The sequence below is a fragment of the Mustela putorius genome, unplaced genomic scaffold (assembly GCF_011764305.1).
Source record: "Mustela putorius furo isolate JIRA1106 unplaced genomic scaffold, ASM1176430v1.1 tig00003862_pilon_pilon_pilon, whole genome shotgun sequence".
In the NCBI taxonomy this organism is placed as follows: domain Eukaryota; kingdom Metazoa; phylum Chordata; class Mammalia; order Carnivora; family Mustelidae; genus Mustela; species Mustela putorius.
Window position 1 is genome coordinate 2094835 of NW_025422014.1, and position 12016 is coordinate 2106850.

The window sequence follows — 12016 nt, forward strand, 5'->3', positions numbered from 1 at the left end:
TTAATTTCCTGTTACTTGTAGCTAAAAGTGTTCCTCACAAATAGATGTTAAATGTTGTTATTCGTTGACACGTTAATGTTTCATTTTTTAAAAAGATTTTATTTATCCATTTGAGAGAGACAGAGTGAGAGAGAGCATGAGAGGGGAGAAGGTCAGAGGGAGAAGCAGACTCCCCGTGGAGCTGTGAGCCTGATGTGGGACTCCATCCTGGGACTCTGGGATCATGACCTGAGCTGAAAGCAGTCGCTTAACCAACTGAGCCACCCAGGAGCCTTTCATTTGGTTTTTAAAAAGTAAACATTGAACCTCTAATAAGTTATATTGAAATAATTAAATGCAATATTAATGGAGAAAAATCTAGAAGGTTTTTTTAATAAAAAAAGATGATGAATGATAGAACCTTAATAACTCCTCACATCAACCCAGCTTTTTACATCTCAAAAGCATCTTTACATCCACCACTTCACTTTCTCCTACTGATATCCTATGAGGGAGGCAGGCATCATTTATCCCATTTTAGAGGTGAACACATACTCTGTAAATGAGTGATAGGTAACATGTTTATGGTCAATACCTTAACATAAAAGAGTAACTAATGGTGCAACTTTATTGTAGGATTGTGCTAGAGTAAGTATTTTTGGATAGAGGAGGCCACTCTGAGTAGTTTTTCTGGTGTGTGTGTGTGTGTGTGTGTGTGTGTGTGTGTGTTTCTGAGTGAGACAGAAAACCATTAGAGGCTTCTGAGCAGGGGAATGGCATGAACTGATTCCAAGGATCACTCTGGCTATTGGACTGAGAATAGACTACAGCAGACACGCAGGGAAGCAGCAATGAGTACAGACCTGAAGGAAGTATCTCCTTAGAGGGTAAGGTGAAAGAGTATAAGGAAAGGGAGCGGGCGGGGAAAGGTAGAAGGAGCTGAGAGTGCAAAGACCCTGAGGCAGCACTGTCTTTGGTATGCTCAAAAAAATGGCAAGGGAGCCAGTGTGGCTGGAGTGGAAGGAGCAAGAGGGAAATTATAGGAAGTAAGATAGGAAGGTGGACGGGGCACAGGTTAAACTTGAGGCCTACTTGTGGAAGCAGGGAGACCCATTGGGGACTATTGCTGCAGGACAGGTGAAAAATGATGTTGAACTGATTGGACCCAAGTGGGAACAGTGGCAGTGGTGAGGCATAAGTGTCTGGATGTACGTCAGGGAGCAGACCTGACAGGACTTGCTCTGGATGGGTACAGGATGTAATATGTAACAGGAAAAACAGTAAAACTTTTTTGGACATTACAACTTTTGAGTCACCAAATCAGATCTATACATGTCTGCCTTTGTATTTTTAAAAAGGTTGACTGTACCTCTTATTGCAGCAATGAATGTTCTAGTACCTGCTGATAACTTTGAGACATGCTCTCCTTCCAAGAGGAGATGGTGAAAGAGCCCTCAAAAAATTTTAAAAAAAAGGCAAAGAAACATGAAATAGGTAGTAAAAGATCCTGAAAACCTTAGAAGGAAATTAAATATAACAGGGACACAGATTATGCTCTCATACCCTTCCAGACTCTGAAAGAGAGAAGATCTGTGAAGTAATAGCTGGTTACATAGATGGTATTAAACACCAGGATTTGACCTCAACATCACCAATCACTGGAGAAATATGACTCAAAATTATAATGAGATACCACCTAACACCCATTAATATAGCTATTATAAAAAATACAAAACACGGGCACCTGAGTGGCTCAGTGAATTAAAGCCTCTGCCTTCAGCTCAGGTCATAATCCTGGGGTGCTGGGATCAAGCCCCACATTGGGCTCTCTGCTCAGTGGGGAGCCTGCTTCCTCCTCTCTCTCTGCCTGCCTCCCTGCCTACTTGTGATCTCTGTCAAAAAAATAAATAAAAAATCCTAAAAAAATACAAAAGATAACTGTTGAAGAACATGTGGGGGAAATTAGAAACCTTGTGCACTGTTGGAATGTAAAATGGTGTAGCCACTATGGGAAACAGTCTGGCAGTTCCTCAAAAAACTAAACAAAGAATTAACATATGATTCAACAACTCCACTTCTTGTTATATATCCAAAAGAATTGAAAACAAGGACTTAAACATATATTTGCTTACCAAGGTCCAGAGCAGCATTATTCACCATAGCTAAAAGGTGGGAGCATGGCACCTGGGTGACTCAGTTAGTTAAGTGTCTGCCTTTGGCTCAGGTCATGATCCTGAGGTCCTGAAATTGAAACTTGCGTCCAGCTCCCTGCTCAGTGGGGAGCCTGCCTCTCCCTCTCCCTCTGCCTACTGCTCTCCCTGCTTGTGCTGTCTTTCTCTCAGATAAAATTAAAATTTTTTTAAAAAAATAAAAATAAAAGGTAGAAGCAAGCCAAGTGTCTACTGAAGAGTGAATGGATTCATGAAATGTGGTATGTGCATACAATAGATTATTTATTCAGCCTTAAAAAGGAAGGAAATTCTGACACATACTCAAATATGGATTAACCTTGAGGATAGTATGAAATGAGCCAATTGCAAAAAGACAAATACTGTAGGATTCCGTCTACATCGGTATATAATGTAGTCAAATTCATAGGGACAGAAAGTAAAATAGTGGTTTCTAGGGGCTAGGAGTGGGAAAGAACGGGGACTTATTGTTTAATGAGTACACACTTCAGTTTCACAAGATGTTCTGGATATGGTAAGTGGTAATGGTTGCACAATATGAATGCACTTAATGCTATTGAATCATACACTTAAAATGGTTAAAATAGCAATTTTTTTTGGCAAAGCAGGAAAGAATGTCCAATGGAAAAAAGACAGTCTCCTCAACAAATGGTGTTGGGAAAATTGGACAGCCACATGCAGAAAAATGAAACTGGACCACTTCCTTACACCACACACAAAAATAGACTCAAAATGGATGAAGGACCTCAATGTGAGAAAGGAATCTATCAAAATCCTTGAGGAGAACACAGGCAGCAACCTCTTCGACCTCAGCTGCAGCAACTTCTTCCTAGGAACAATGCAAAAGGCAAGGGAAGTAAGGTAAAAAATGAACTATTGGGATTTCATCAAGATCAAAGCTTTTGCACAGCAAAGGAAACAGTCAACAAAACCAAAAGACAACTGACAGAATGGGAGAAGATATTTGCAAATGACATATCACATAAAGGGTTAGTATCCAAAATCTATAAAGAACTTACCAAACTCAACACCCAAAAGAACAAATAATCTAGTCAAGAAATGGGCAGAGGACATGAATAGACATTTCTGCAAAGAAGACATCCAGATGGCCAACAGACACATGAAAAATGCTCCACATCACTCAGCATCAAGGAAATACAAATCAAAACCACAATGAGATACCACCTCACACCAGTCAGAATGGCTAAAATTAACAAGTCAGGGAATGACAGATGCTGGCAAGGATGCAGAGAAAGGGGAACCCTCCTACACTGTTGGTGGGAATGCAAGCTGGTGCAGCCACTCTGGAAAACAGCATGAAGGTTCCTCAAAAAGTTGAAAATAGAGCTACTCTATGACCCAGCAATCGCACTATTGGGTATTTACCCTAAAGATACAAATGTAGTGATCCAAAGGAGCATGTGCACCCAAATGTTTATAGCAGCAATGTCCACAATAGCCAAACTATGAAAAGAACCTAGATGTTAATCAACAGATGAATGGATAAAGAAGATTTGATATATATAGTCTCTCTATATATATCACAAATGGCAAGATTTCATTTCTTTTGATGGCTGCATAGTATTCCATTATAGCTATATATAATGGAATACATATATATATAACATATATACAATGGAATACTATATATACATCAATGGCAAGATTTCATGAGTATAGTATATAGTGTGTATATATATATATATATATATATATATATATATAGTATTCCATTACATATAATGGAATACTATGCAGCCATCAAAATAAGTGAAATCTTGCCATTTGTGATGATGTGGATGGAACTAGAGAGTATTATGCTTAGCGAAATAAGTCAATCAGAGAAAGACAATTATCATATGATCTCCCTGATATGAGGAATTTGAGAGGCAACGTGGGGGGTTTGGCAGGTAAGAAAGGAATAAATGAAACAAGATGGGATCAGAAGGGAGACAAACTCATAAGAGAACCTTAATCTCATAAAATGGAAAATTTTATGTATTTATACTTTATCACAAGTTTTTTAAAAAGAAAAAAACATAGGATTTGATTTTCTGGATTATGACTAATAACTCAAGAATGATAAGCCCTGAGAATCTCACAAAGAACATCTTTGAGAGTAAATGTTTGTCTAAATGTTAATCTATTCTTCAAATAGATTTCTAGAAATGGAATCCTTGGATCTAAATGTTTGAACACTGGTGAACTCTCCTTTTGAGGTATATTGCCAAATTTCACCACGGTAAATATACAACAACTTAAACTATGGCAGAAAACAACAACAAAAAAAAAACAGAGAAAATATTAGTAACAACCATAAAAAAAGGTTAATTGTCTTAATAGGAAAATAAATTGATCTTGAAAACAAATTTATCAACAAATTGTTAAGCAAAATACACTAAGACCAAAATAGGTATATTGGTAATGAAAATGAACAGACATCCTATAAACACACACACAAAATGACTTTTAAATTTATGAAGTAGTCCTACCTCACTGGCATCAAAGAAATAAAAATGAAAGGGTTCCTGGGTGGCTCAGTTCTTTAATTGCCTGCCTTCAGCTCAGGTCATGATCTCAGGGTCCTGGGATTGAGCCCTGCATTGAGGTTCCTGTTCAGCAAGGAATCTGCTTCTCCCTCTCTCTCTCTCTCTTTCCCTCCCTCCCTCCTTTGTTGAGGGTTCTTATAAAAAATGGATGCTGCATTTTGTCACACGCTTTTTCTGCATCTATGAGAGGATCTTAACCTTTCTTTTATTAATGTGGTGTATCACACTGATATATTTGCAGATATTGAACTACCCCTGAAGCCCATGAATAGAACCCATTTGGTCATGGTGAGTAATTTTTCTAATGTACTGTGGATTTGATTTGCCAGTATCTTGTTGAGAATTTTTGCATCCATTTTCATCAGGGATATCTGTCTGTAATTCTTCTTTATAGTGGAATCTTTGTCTGGTTTGGGAATCAAGGTAATGCTGGCATCAGAGAAGGAATTTGAAAGTTTTCCTTCCATTTCTATTTTTTGGAACAGTGCCAGTATTAACTCTTCTGTAAATGTCTGGTAGAATTCCTCCAGGAAGCCATCTGACCCTGGTTTTGGTTTTTGTTTTTGTTTTCTGGGAGATTTTTGATGACTGAATCCATTTCTTTGCTGGTTATGCATCTGCTCAAATTTTCTATTTCCTCCTGTTCCAGTTTTGGCAGTTTGTATGTTTCTAGGAATGTATCCATTTCATCCAGATTTCTCAGTTTGTTGGCATATAATTTTTCATAATATTCTCTTATAATTGCTTGTATTTCTGTGGTGTTTTTGTAATCTCTCCTCTTTCATTCGAGATTTTATTTGGTTCCTTTCTCTTTTCTTTTCCATAAATCTGTATACGGGTTTTTCAGTTTTGGTAAGCCTCAAAGAATCAGCTCTTAGGTTCATTGATCTGTTCTACTGGTTTTTTTTTTATAATTAAATTTATTTATTTTCAGCATAACAGTATTCATTATTTTTGCACCACACCCAGTGCTCCATGCAATCCGTGCCCTCTATAATACCCACCACCTGGTACCCCAACCTCCCACCCCCCCACCACTTCATTCCCCTCAGATTGTTTTTCAGTAGTTCAATAGGTTTTTCTGTTTTTGTTTTGTTTTTTGTCTGGAAGGTTTTGAAACTTCTCCTGGGATGTTGCTATCCTGAACACCCTTCTTGGAGGTTAGTCAAGACCCCAATAGAAGAGGGGGAGCTGAGCAGCTAAGTGGATGGTTCAGGAATTTTACTCTTCTGTTTCCATTTCCAATCCTATCTCATCAACCTGAATAGTCTCAAGACTGGGGGAGAGAAATGAAAACAAGGTTTTCCTTACAATAAGTTTAAAACCCCTTCTTTAGCCCACAAAAGTGCTTGGTGTGGGAATATATTTTGGGTGGGATCCTCAAACACTGTATAGGGACCCCCAAATGCAAGAAAACCTCTTGTCTCCATTAAACTCATTTGGGGTAGACTATCTCAAGAATGTATTAGAGAGCACAAAACCCCTTTTGAGGACAACTATATTCCTTCCTTTGTTTTTCACCCTCACTGAAACAATACAGCAGGTGGGATGGAATTGAAGGAAATCAGAGTTTTCTTTTCTCCCACTCTTAGTTAATGTGTAATGCTGCCTCCAATCCTGCCCCATCACTGATGAACAGTCAAAAAAATAATAACTAAACCAGGGTAGTTTGCAACTGTCAGAAGAAGAGTTGGATGGTTTAACAAAAGAGACACTGACAAAAAAACATTTCTCTACAATACTATAATTATAAAATTGAAGGCACATCCCTGGCAGAAATATGATCAATTACATGCTTATGGAAAAACAAACTACTGAATATTTTAACTGTAGTAGATGATTATTGCACATTGTCCTATTTTGGGTACCAATCAATGTTTAACAATGATTAGTTAAGCACTTAACTAAAAACACATGGTTGAGACGCCTGGTTTTGGCTACAAAAGGTATCTATTATCAATGCCATGATAGAAGCTCTTTTAATTGAAGAACGAGATTTCATGTTTTTGTGCTTTACCTGGTTATTTACACCAGATAAACTTCCAGAGGGACTACAGAAACTTAGTGTCAAAAATAGCTAATAATTCAGCATGAATCCATATTTTCTATATTTGGTAAAATAATATTTTTAAATATAGAAAAGTAAGAAATAAGCAAGCAAAAAATCCAAAGGGAGTTATTTTAGAAAATGTTTTTATTCTTGTTAAAGCAACCAATAACCAGATGCCTCACCCAAAGAAAGTAACAAAATAGAGTAAAACAAATATTAAGAAAAATAATTTTAAAGCAAGATTCACAAGAAATGGGAAAAAATTTCTCAAAGAACATACATTCTTGATTTTAAGCTGTGTACATAAAAGAGATGCACACTTAAATTTTTGGAAACATCTTGTCTACAGTGCTATTTTAAGCATTCTGAAGAAGACATCTGAAAAAAGAAAAAAATAAACTTTTAAAAAGTTAAAGCATAATATAAAATTTTTTGTTCACAAAGCATCAAATTTAACACTCTAAAATGCTGATACTAAACTAAGAACATCTCTATTTTCACAACTGACTACCATACTTCTTTAGACTAGGACACTAAATACTCTAGTTGTGTTTTAACCTTTGAAATTCAAAAGGCATCTTTGGATATTCAAGGTAAAAGGTGCCCCATAGTTGAGTCAGAACCAGCACTGGATATCAAAACATCCTTGTTATCTTCAAACTGACAGCATGGTTACTGAGTGAATATAGAAGAGTGATAAAGGAAGGACAAATAAAGATCTTCAGATAGTCAAGTATCAAATTCAAATATAAATCCATTTTACTTCTATATGGTAAATATGTGTGTGTACATATGTATGAATAGACATACACGTACACACATATACGTTTATAACATTTGTTCTCACTAGTCACTAGTTACTTAAAGCTACTTACTAACTGAAACCAATGTTTTTAATCCTGATTATCATCTCTCTCTCTCTCTCTCTCTCTCTCTCTCTCCTGTGAATACAGCTGCTCTATGAAGCTAATTGGGAGTTCAAGATCACAAAAGAGACTTGTGGTAGAGAATTAAAAGATAGTTATAGATACTTAAAACAGGATTCTTTCTAAACATGTTTTCTGTTCTAATAGTAAGGGTTGAAATTAGATCCTTCATTATTCCCAGACTATAGGCTGCTCTTCCTACTGTCCTAGGACATGTGGGTCCCTTGGCAAGTGGGAGCCAAAAGGACAATTCACAAACACACATGGAAATCAAAGTAGTAACTGACTATGTTCAAGTGTTTCAAAGACAGAGAAGGAGTAGGGGAGAAAGAAAGAGAGGTGTTTCTTTTTTCAAAAGTCTATTATACATTTGTCTTATTAGCTGTTTCTTCTAGAGGAAACAAGTGGTATGATGAATCACTAGAATTAAAAATAAAAAAATATATATTAAAATTCAAAGCAGAAGCATGGAAGATGGCACAGGCATTTAAAGAGCCTAGACATACAAACACATTCATATTTCACTAGGATGGTTTTGCCTTTTTAGAGTAATAGCACCTTCATCAGTAGTTTCAGTCCTCTCTTTAAGATAGTGGAGATAAAAATAAGTTTTTTTCCAAATCTTTAAAGACAAAATGGAATAATGTGGTAAACTTTTTGTGTGTGTATGAAAGGACAAGAGAGAAAGGAAATAGGAGAGGAAAAAACCCATACCCCACTCTCACCTGATTATAGACTCTCCCCTAAAAAAATTGATTATTAATATTCATTACAGACCTCAAGGGGAAAAAAGTACTAAGTGTAAATCCTATGTGCTAGGCATTGTGCTAACAGCTTTACATATGATGATAGGAACAAAATGTTAGGAATTTATTTATTTTCACTTCCATGTTCTACATATGAAATCCATCTTGCAATTAACAAGGAATTTAGATAGTGATGCAAGTGCCAGATCTCTGACCAGTGTGTTAACTCTTAGGCACTCAGAAGGGGATTTCTAAATGTATATGGCACTGAGAATAGCCCCTGAATTTACAACCCATGCTAACTAGCAAGAGCAAATGTTTTATAATAGAGAAAACTAGAAACTTGACTAAAAGGTATCACAACCTAGGGAAATTCTCATTTCTGTATTACAACTTACCGTGTTTTTTGGTAAGTGCAGCTTTGTATAATAGTATTATTTTAAAGTCATTTTGAGAAGTCATCTAAAATACTAAAATATCATTAAAATATATTAAATTATATATACCAGCTAAAGTCCTTGTATTCTCTCCAAAAAAAGGACAAATTTAGTGAGTCCAGGTAATTTCATATGACCCGTATATGTTAAAGACGGTAAGATATTAATCTTTGAAAAAGTCAATTGTGGAAGAGGCTCAAAATCTTAATTAAGTTTTGATCAGGAGGGAGACAAACCATAAGAGACCCTTAATCTCACAAAACAAACTGAGGGTTGCTGGGGGTGGGGGTAGAGATGGGGTGGCTGAGTGATGGACATTGGGGAGGGTATGGGCTATGGTGAGTGCTATGAAATGTGTACACCTGATGATTCACAGACCTGTACCCCTGGGGCAAATAATATATGTTAATAAAAAAATATTAATTTTCTGGACTGAGGCTGATATATTAAGAACAATTTATAGTGAAAGTCAGTAGGAGTAAATTGAAGGTTTGTACAGAGCTAGGGAGTCAATGAAAGAAGAATCCAATCCATTTTTTTTTACAATGGAAAGATAGGAAACTAGAAACCCTCTGGACCCTTACGGTCTTTTGGGCTACAAGAAAAAGAAAGGAAGATGATATTGGAAAAGTTATCAGTTATTTTTAGCAATCAAAAATCACCTACACTTAACTCACTGGGAAGAACAACAACAACAGTAAAGGCATCTAAGAAAACAACTGCAAAAACAAAGATGCAGGGACAATCAGGGGAGAAGAAATCCTATAATAAATAAGGCACGTCTATTTTTAAACCGTTTCTACTGTTTTCCATCTAAAACCAGATGCTTTATACAGTGTTTTAAAAGCCCTTGTTCCCCAACCTGGCAGGGCTGAGAGCTCAAGAATGTCCTCAAGATCATGGTCTCAGATCTTCAAACTTTTTTTTAAGTATCCTTTTTCTTGAGCCTTTTCTTTTTGGTCAAAGAAAAAGTCATCTGTCACTTTAGCAGCAATTCCGCAATCTTCAATTGTGGGGCTTCTTGTAAACCTCACTGGCCTACCTTATCTGTTCCTAGTGAAAACAAAAAGTATTGGCAATTCACCTTAAATAAAGCTAGGTTGAGAGCTAATGCTCTGAAAAAAAAAGGTATTTTTGCCACTGGACAAATGCAATTCAAAGATATTCCCTAACATAAGGGCATGAGACCAACAGAAAGTCCTTCCGCAATATTTCGAGAAGTTAAGGAGGTATCGCTAATGCTGTATCAGCGCGTAACAACATCAGCTAGTAGTACTCTGTGTGACCTGTTACAATGCGGTGTCATCATCTTCCCTACTGTCTCCCACCAGAAGTGAATGCTTATCAGGTTCACTGGTACCAATGCTGTTGAGGGACCGTTTATCAGACAGCAGTGAATTTATGGAGGCTCTGCTGTAATTAACAAGCCGGTCCAGCAAACCCAGTTTAGGGGAGTTTCTCAAGGTGTCATCTATTCCAACATGAACGCTGATCTCTGAAGGCCTCTTCTGTCCCATCTGGCTTCGGGCATGCAGTTCGTAATTCTCATAAGTTGGTTTTCTGTAACTGAACACATGCAAAATACACTAGTGTGAAATAAGCAAATGTGAGCTAGACACTTGTTACAGTCAAAACTGGAGATCTATTTGCCTGGTATGAAATCTACAAAGGTGGTTCCTGCTAGGAAATTGACCCCCCTAAAATTATATAGAGTCACACTGTGAGAAATTGTACTTCTCAGAGCCAATGTACTACATTTTACCCAACTCAGTGCTGTAGTGGCTAGGTAGAGACTACATAAGATGATAATCACATAGCTAACATTTATTATTAAGAACAGTTGGGGCCTATCCTATAAGAATGAGACCTACCAAGACTGACTGTGGATGATAAAGGGAATAAAAAATACAAACATGAGTGAGCCATCATACTTACAGTTTAAGGAAGAGAGAGGAGAGTACTACTGAAACAGATGAAGCAGCCATTGCAGCAGATCCCATCCAGGGCTGCAAAACCAAACCAATGGGCATAAACACTCCTAGGAAACAAGTGTGGATTAGTGAGAGCAAAGAGCATTAAACAGATTATTAATGTGTTTATAATACATACATACACATAATTTCCTTGTTTGATATTTATTCAGTACTTTTCATGTGGAAAAACTGGCAGCAACATAAGTCTCCACCAATAGGAGGATAGAGTGCTGTTGTGAACATTCTTGTACACGACTCCCTGTGCGCATGTTTGAGAAATTCTCTAGGGTCATACCTAGAGATGAAACTGGATTATGACATGGGCACATCTTCAACTTTAGGTGGATATTCCTCAGTTCTCCAGAGTGTCTTGCACCATATCATAATCCCACCAAGAGTGAATGAATAGAATATGAATTTGACAGACATTTGAACATGTGGCTTATATGACAGGGATAAGATAGACTTATTGTTCTTATAACGTTTTATGTGCTCATCTAGTTTTCTTTTTTTCTACAGTGATCATATATTACTTGCATAATTTTTTCCACTCTGCCCCTACTTACCTAATTTTTAAAATTTCTTTTCAGTGTAACAGTATTCATTGTTTTTGCACCACACCCAGTGCTCCATGCAATCCATGCCCTCCCCAATACCCACCACCTGGTTCCCCCAACCTCCAACCCCCACCCCTTCAAAACCTTCAGGTTGTTTTTCAGAGTCCATAGTCTCTCATGGTTCACCTCCCCTTCCAATTTCCCTCAGCTCCCTTCTCCTCTCCATCTCCCCATGTCCTCCATGCTATTTGTTATGCTCCAGAAATAAGTGAAACCATATGATAATTGACTCTCTCTGCTTGACTTATTTCACTCAAAATAATCTCTTCCAGTCCTGTCCATGTTGCTAGAAAAGTTGGGTACTCGTCCTTTCTGATGGAGGCATAATACTCCATAGTATATATGGACCACATCTTCCTTATCCATTCGTCTGTTGAAGGGCATCTTGGTTCTTTCCACAGTTTGGCAACCATGGCCATTGCTGCTAGAAACATTGGGGTACAGATGGCCCTTCTTTTCACGACATCTGTATCTTTGGGGTAAATACCCAGTAGTGCAATGGTGGGGTCATAGGGAAGCTCTATTTTTAATTTCTTAAGGAATCTCCACA

The 12016-nt window shown here is 37.2% G+C and overlaps 1 protein-coding gene across 3 annotated transcripts in view; it reads right to left on the minus strand.

Annotated features, from left to right (window-relative positions):
• Positions 1-6445: 6445 nt before the first annotated feature.
• The window catches only part of ATP7A (ATPase copper transporting alpha), a 186121-nt gene continuing 180550 nt past the window's right edge, over positions 6446-12016 (minus strand). For all 3 annotated transcript variants that reach the window (XM_045066214.1, XM_004777105.3, XM_004777103.3), the window contains 2 exons: positions 10812-10914; positions 6446-10442 (listed from right to left, as the gene is read on the minus strand). In XM_045066214.1, coding sequence (XP_044922149.1) covers positions 10166-10442; positions 10812-10914 — 380 coding nt within the window. In that variant the 3' untranslated portion in view covers positions 6446-10165. The remainder of the gene's footprint in view (positions 10443-10811; positions 10915-12016) is intronic.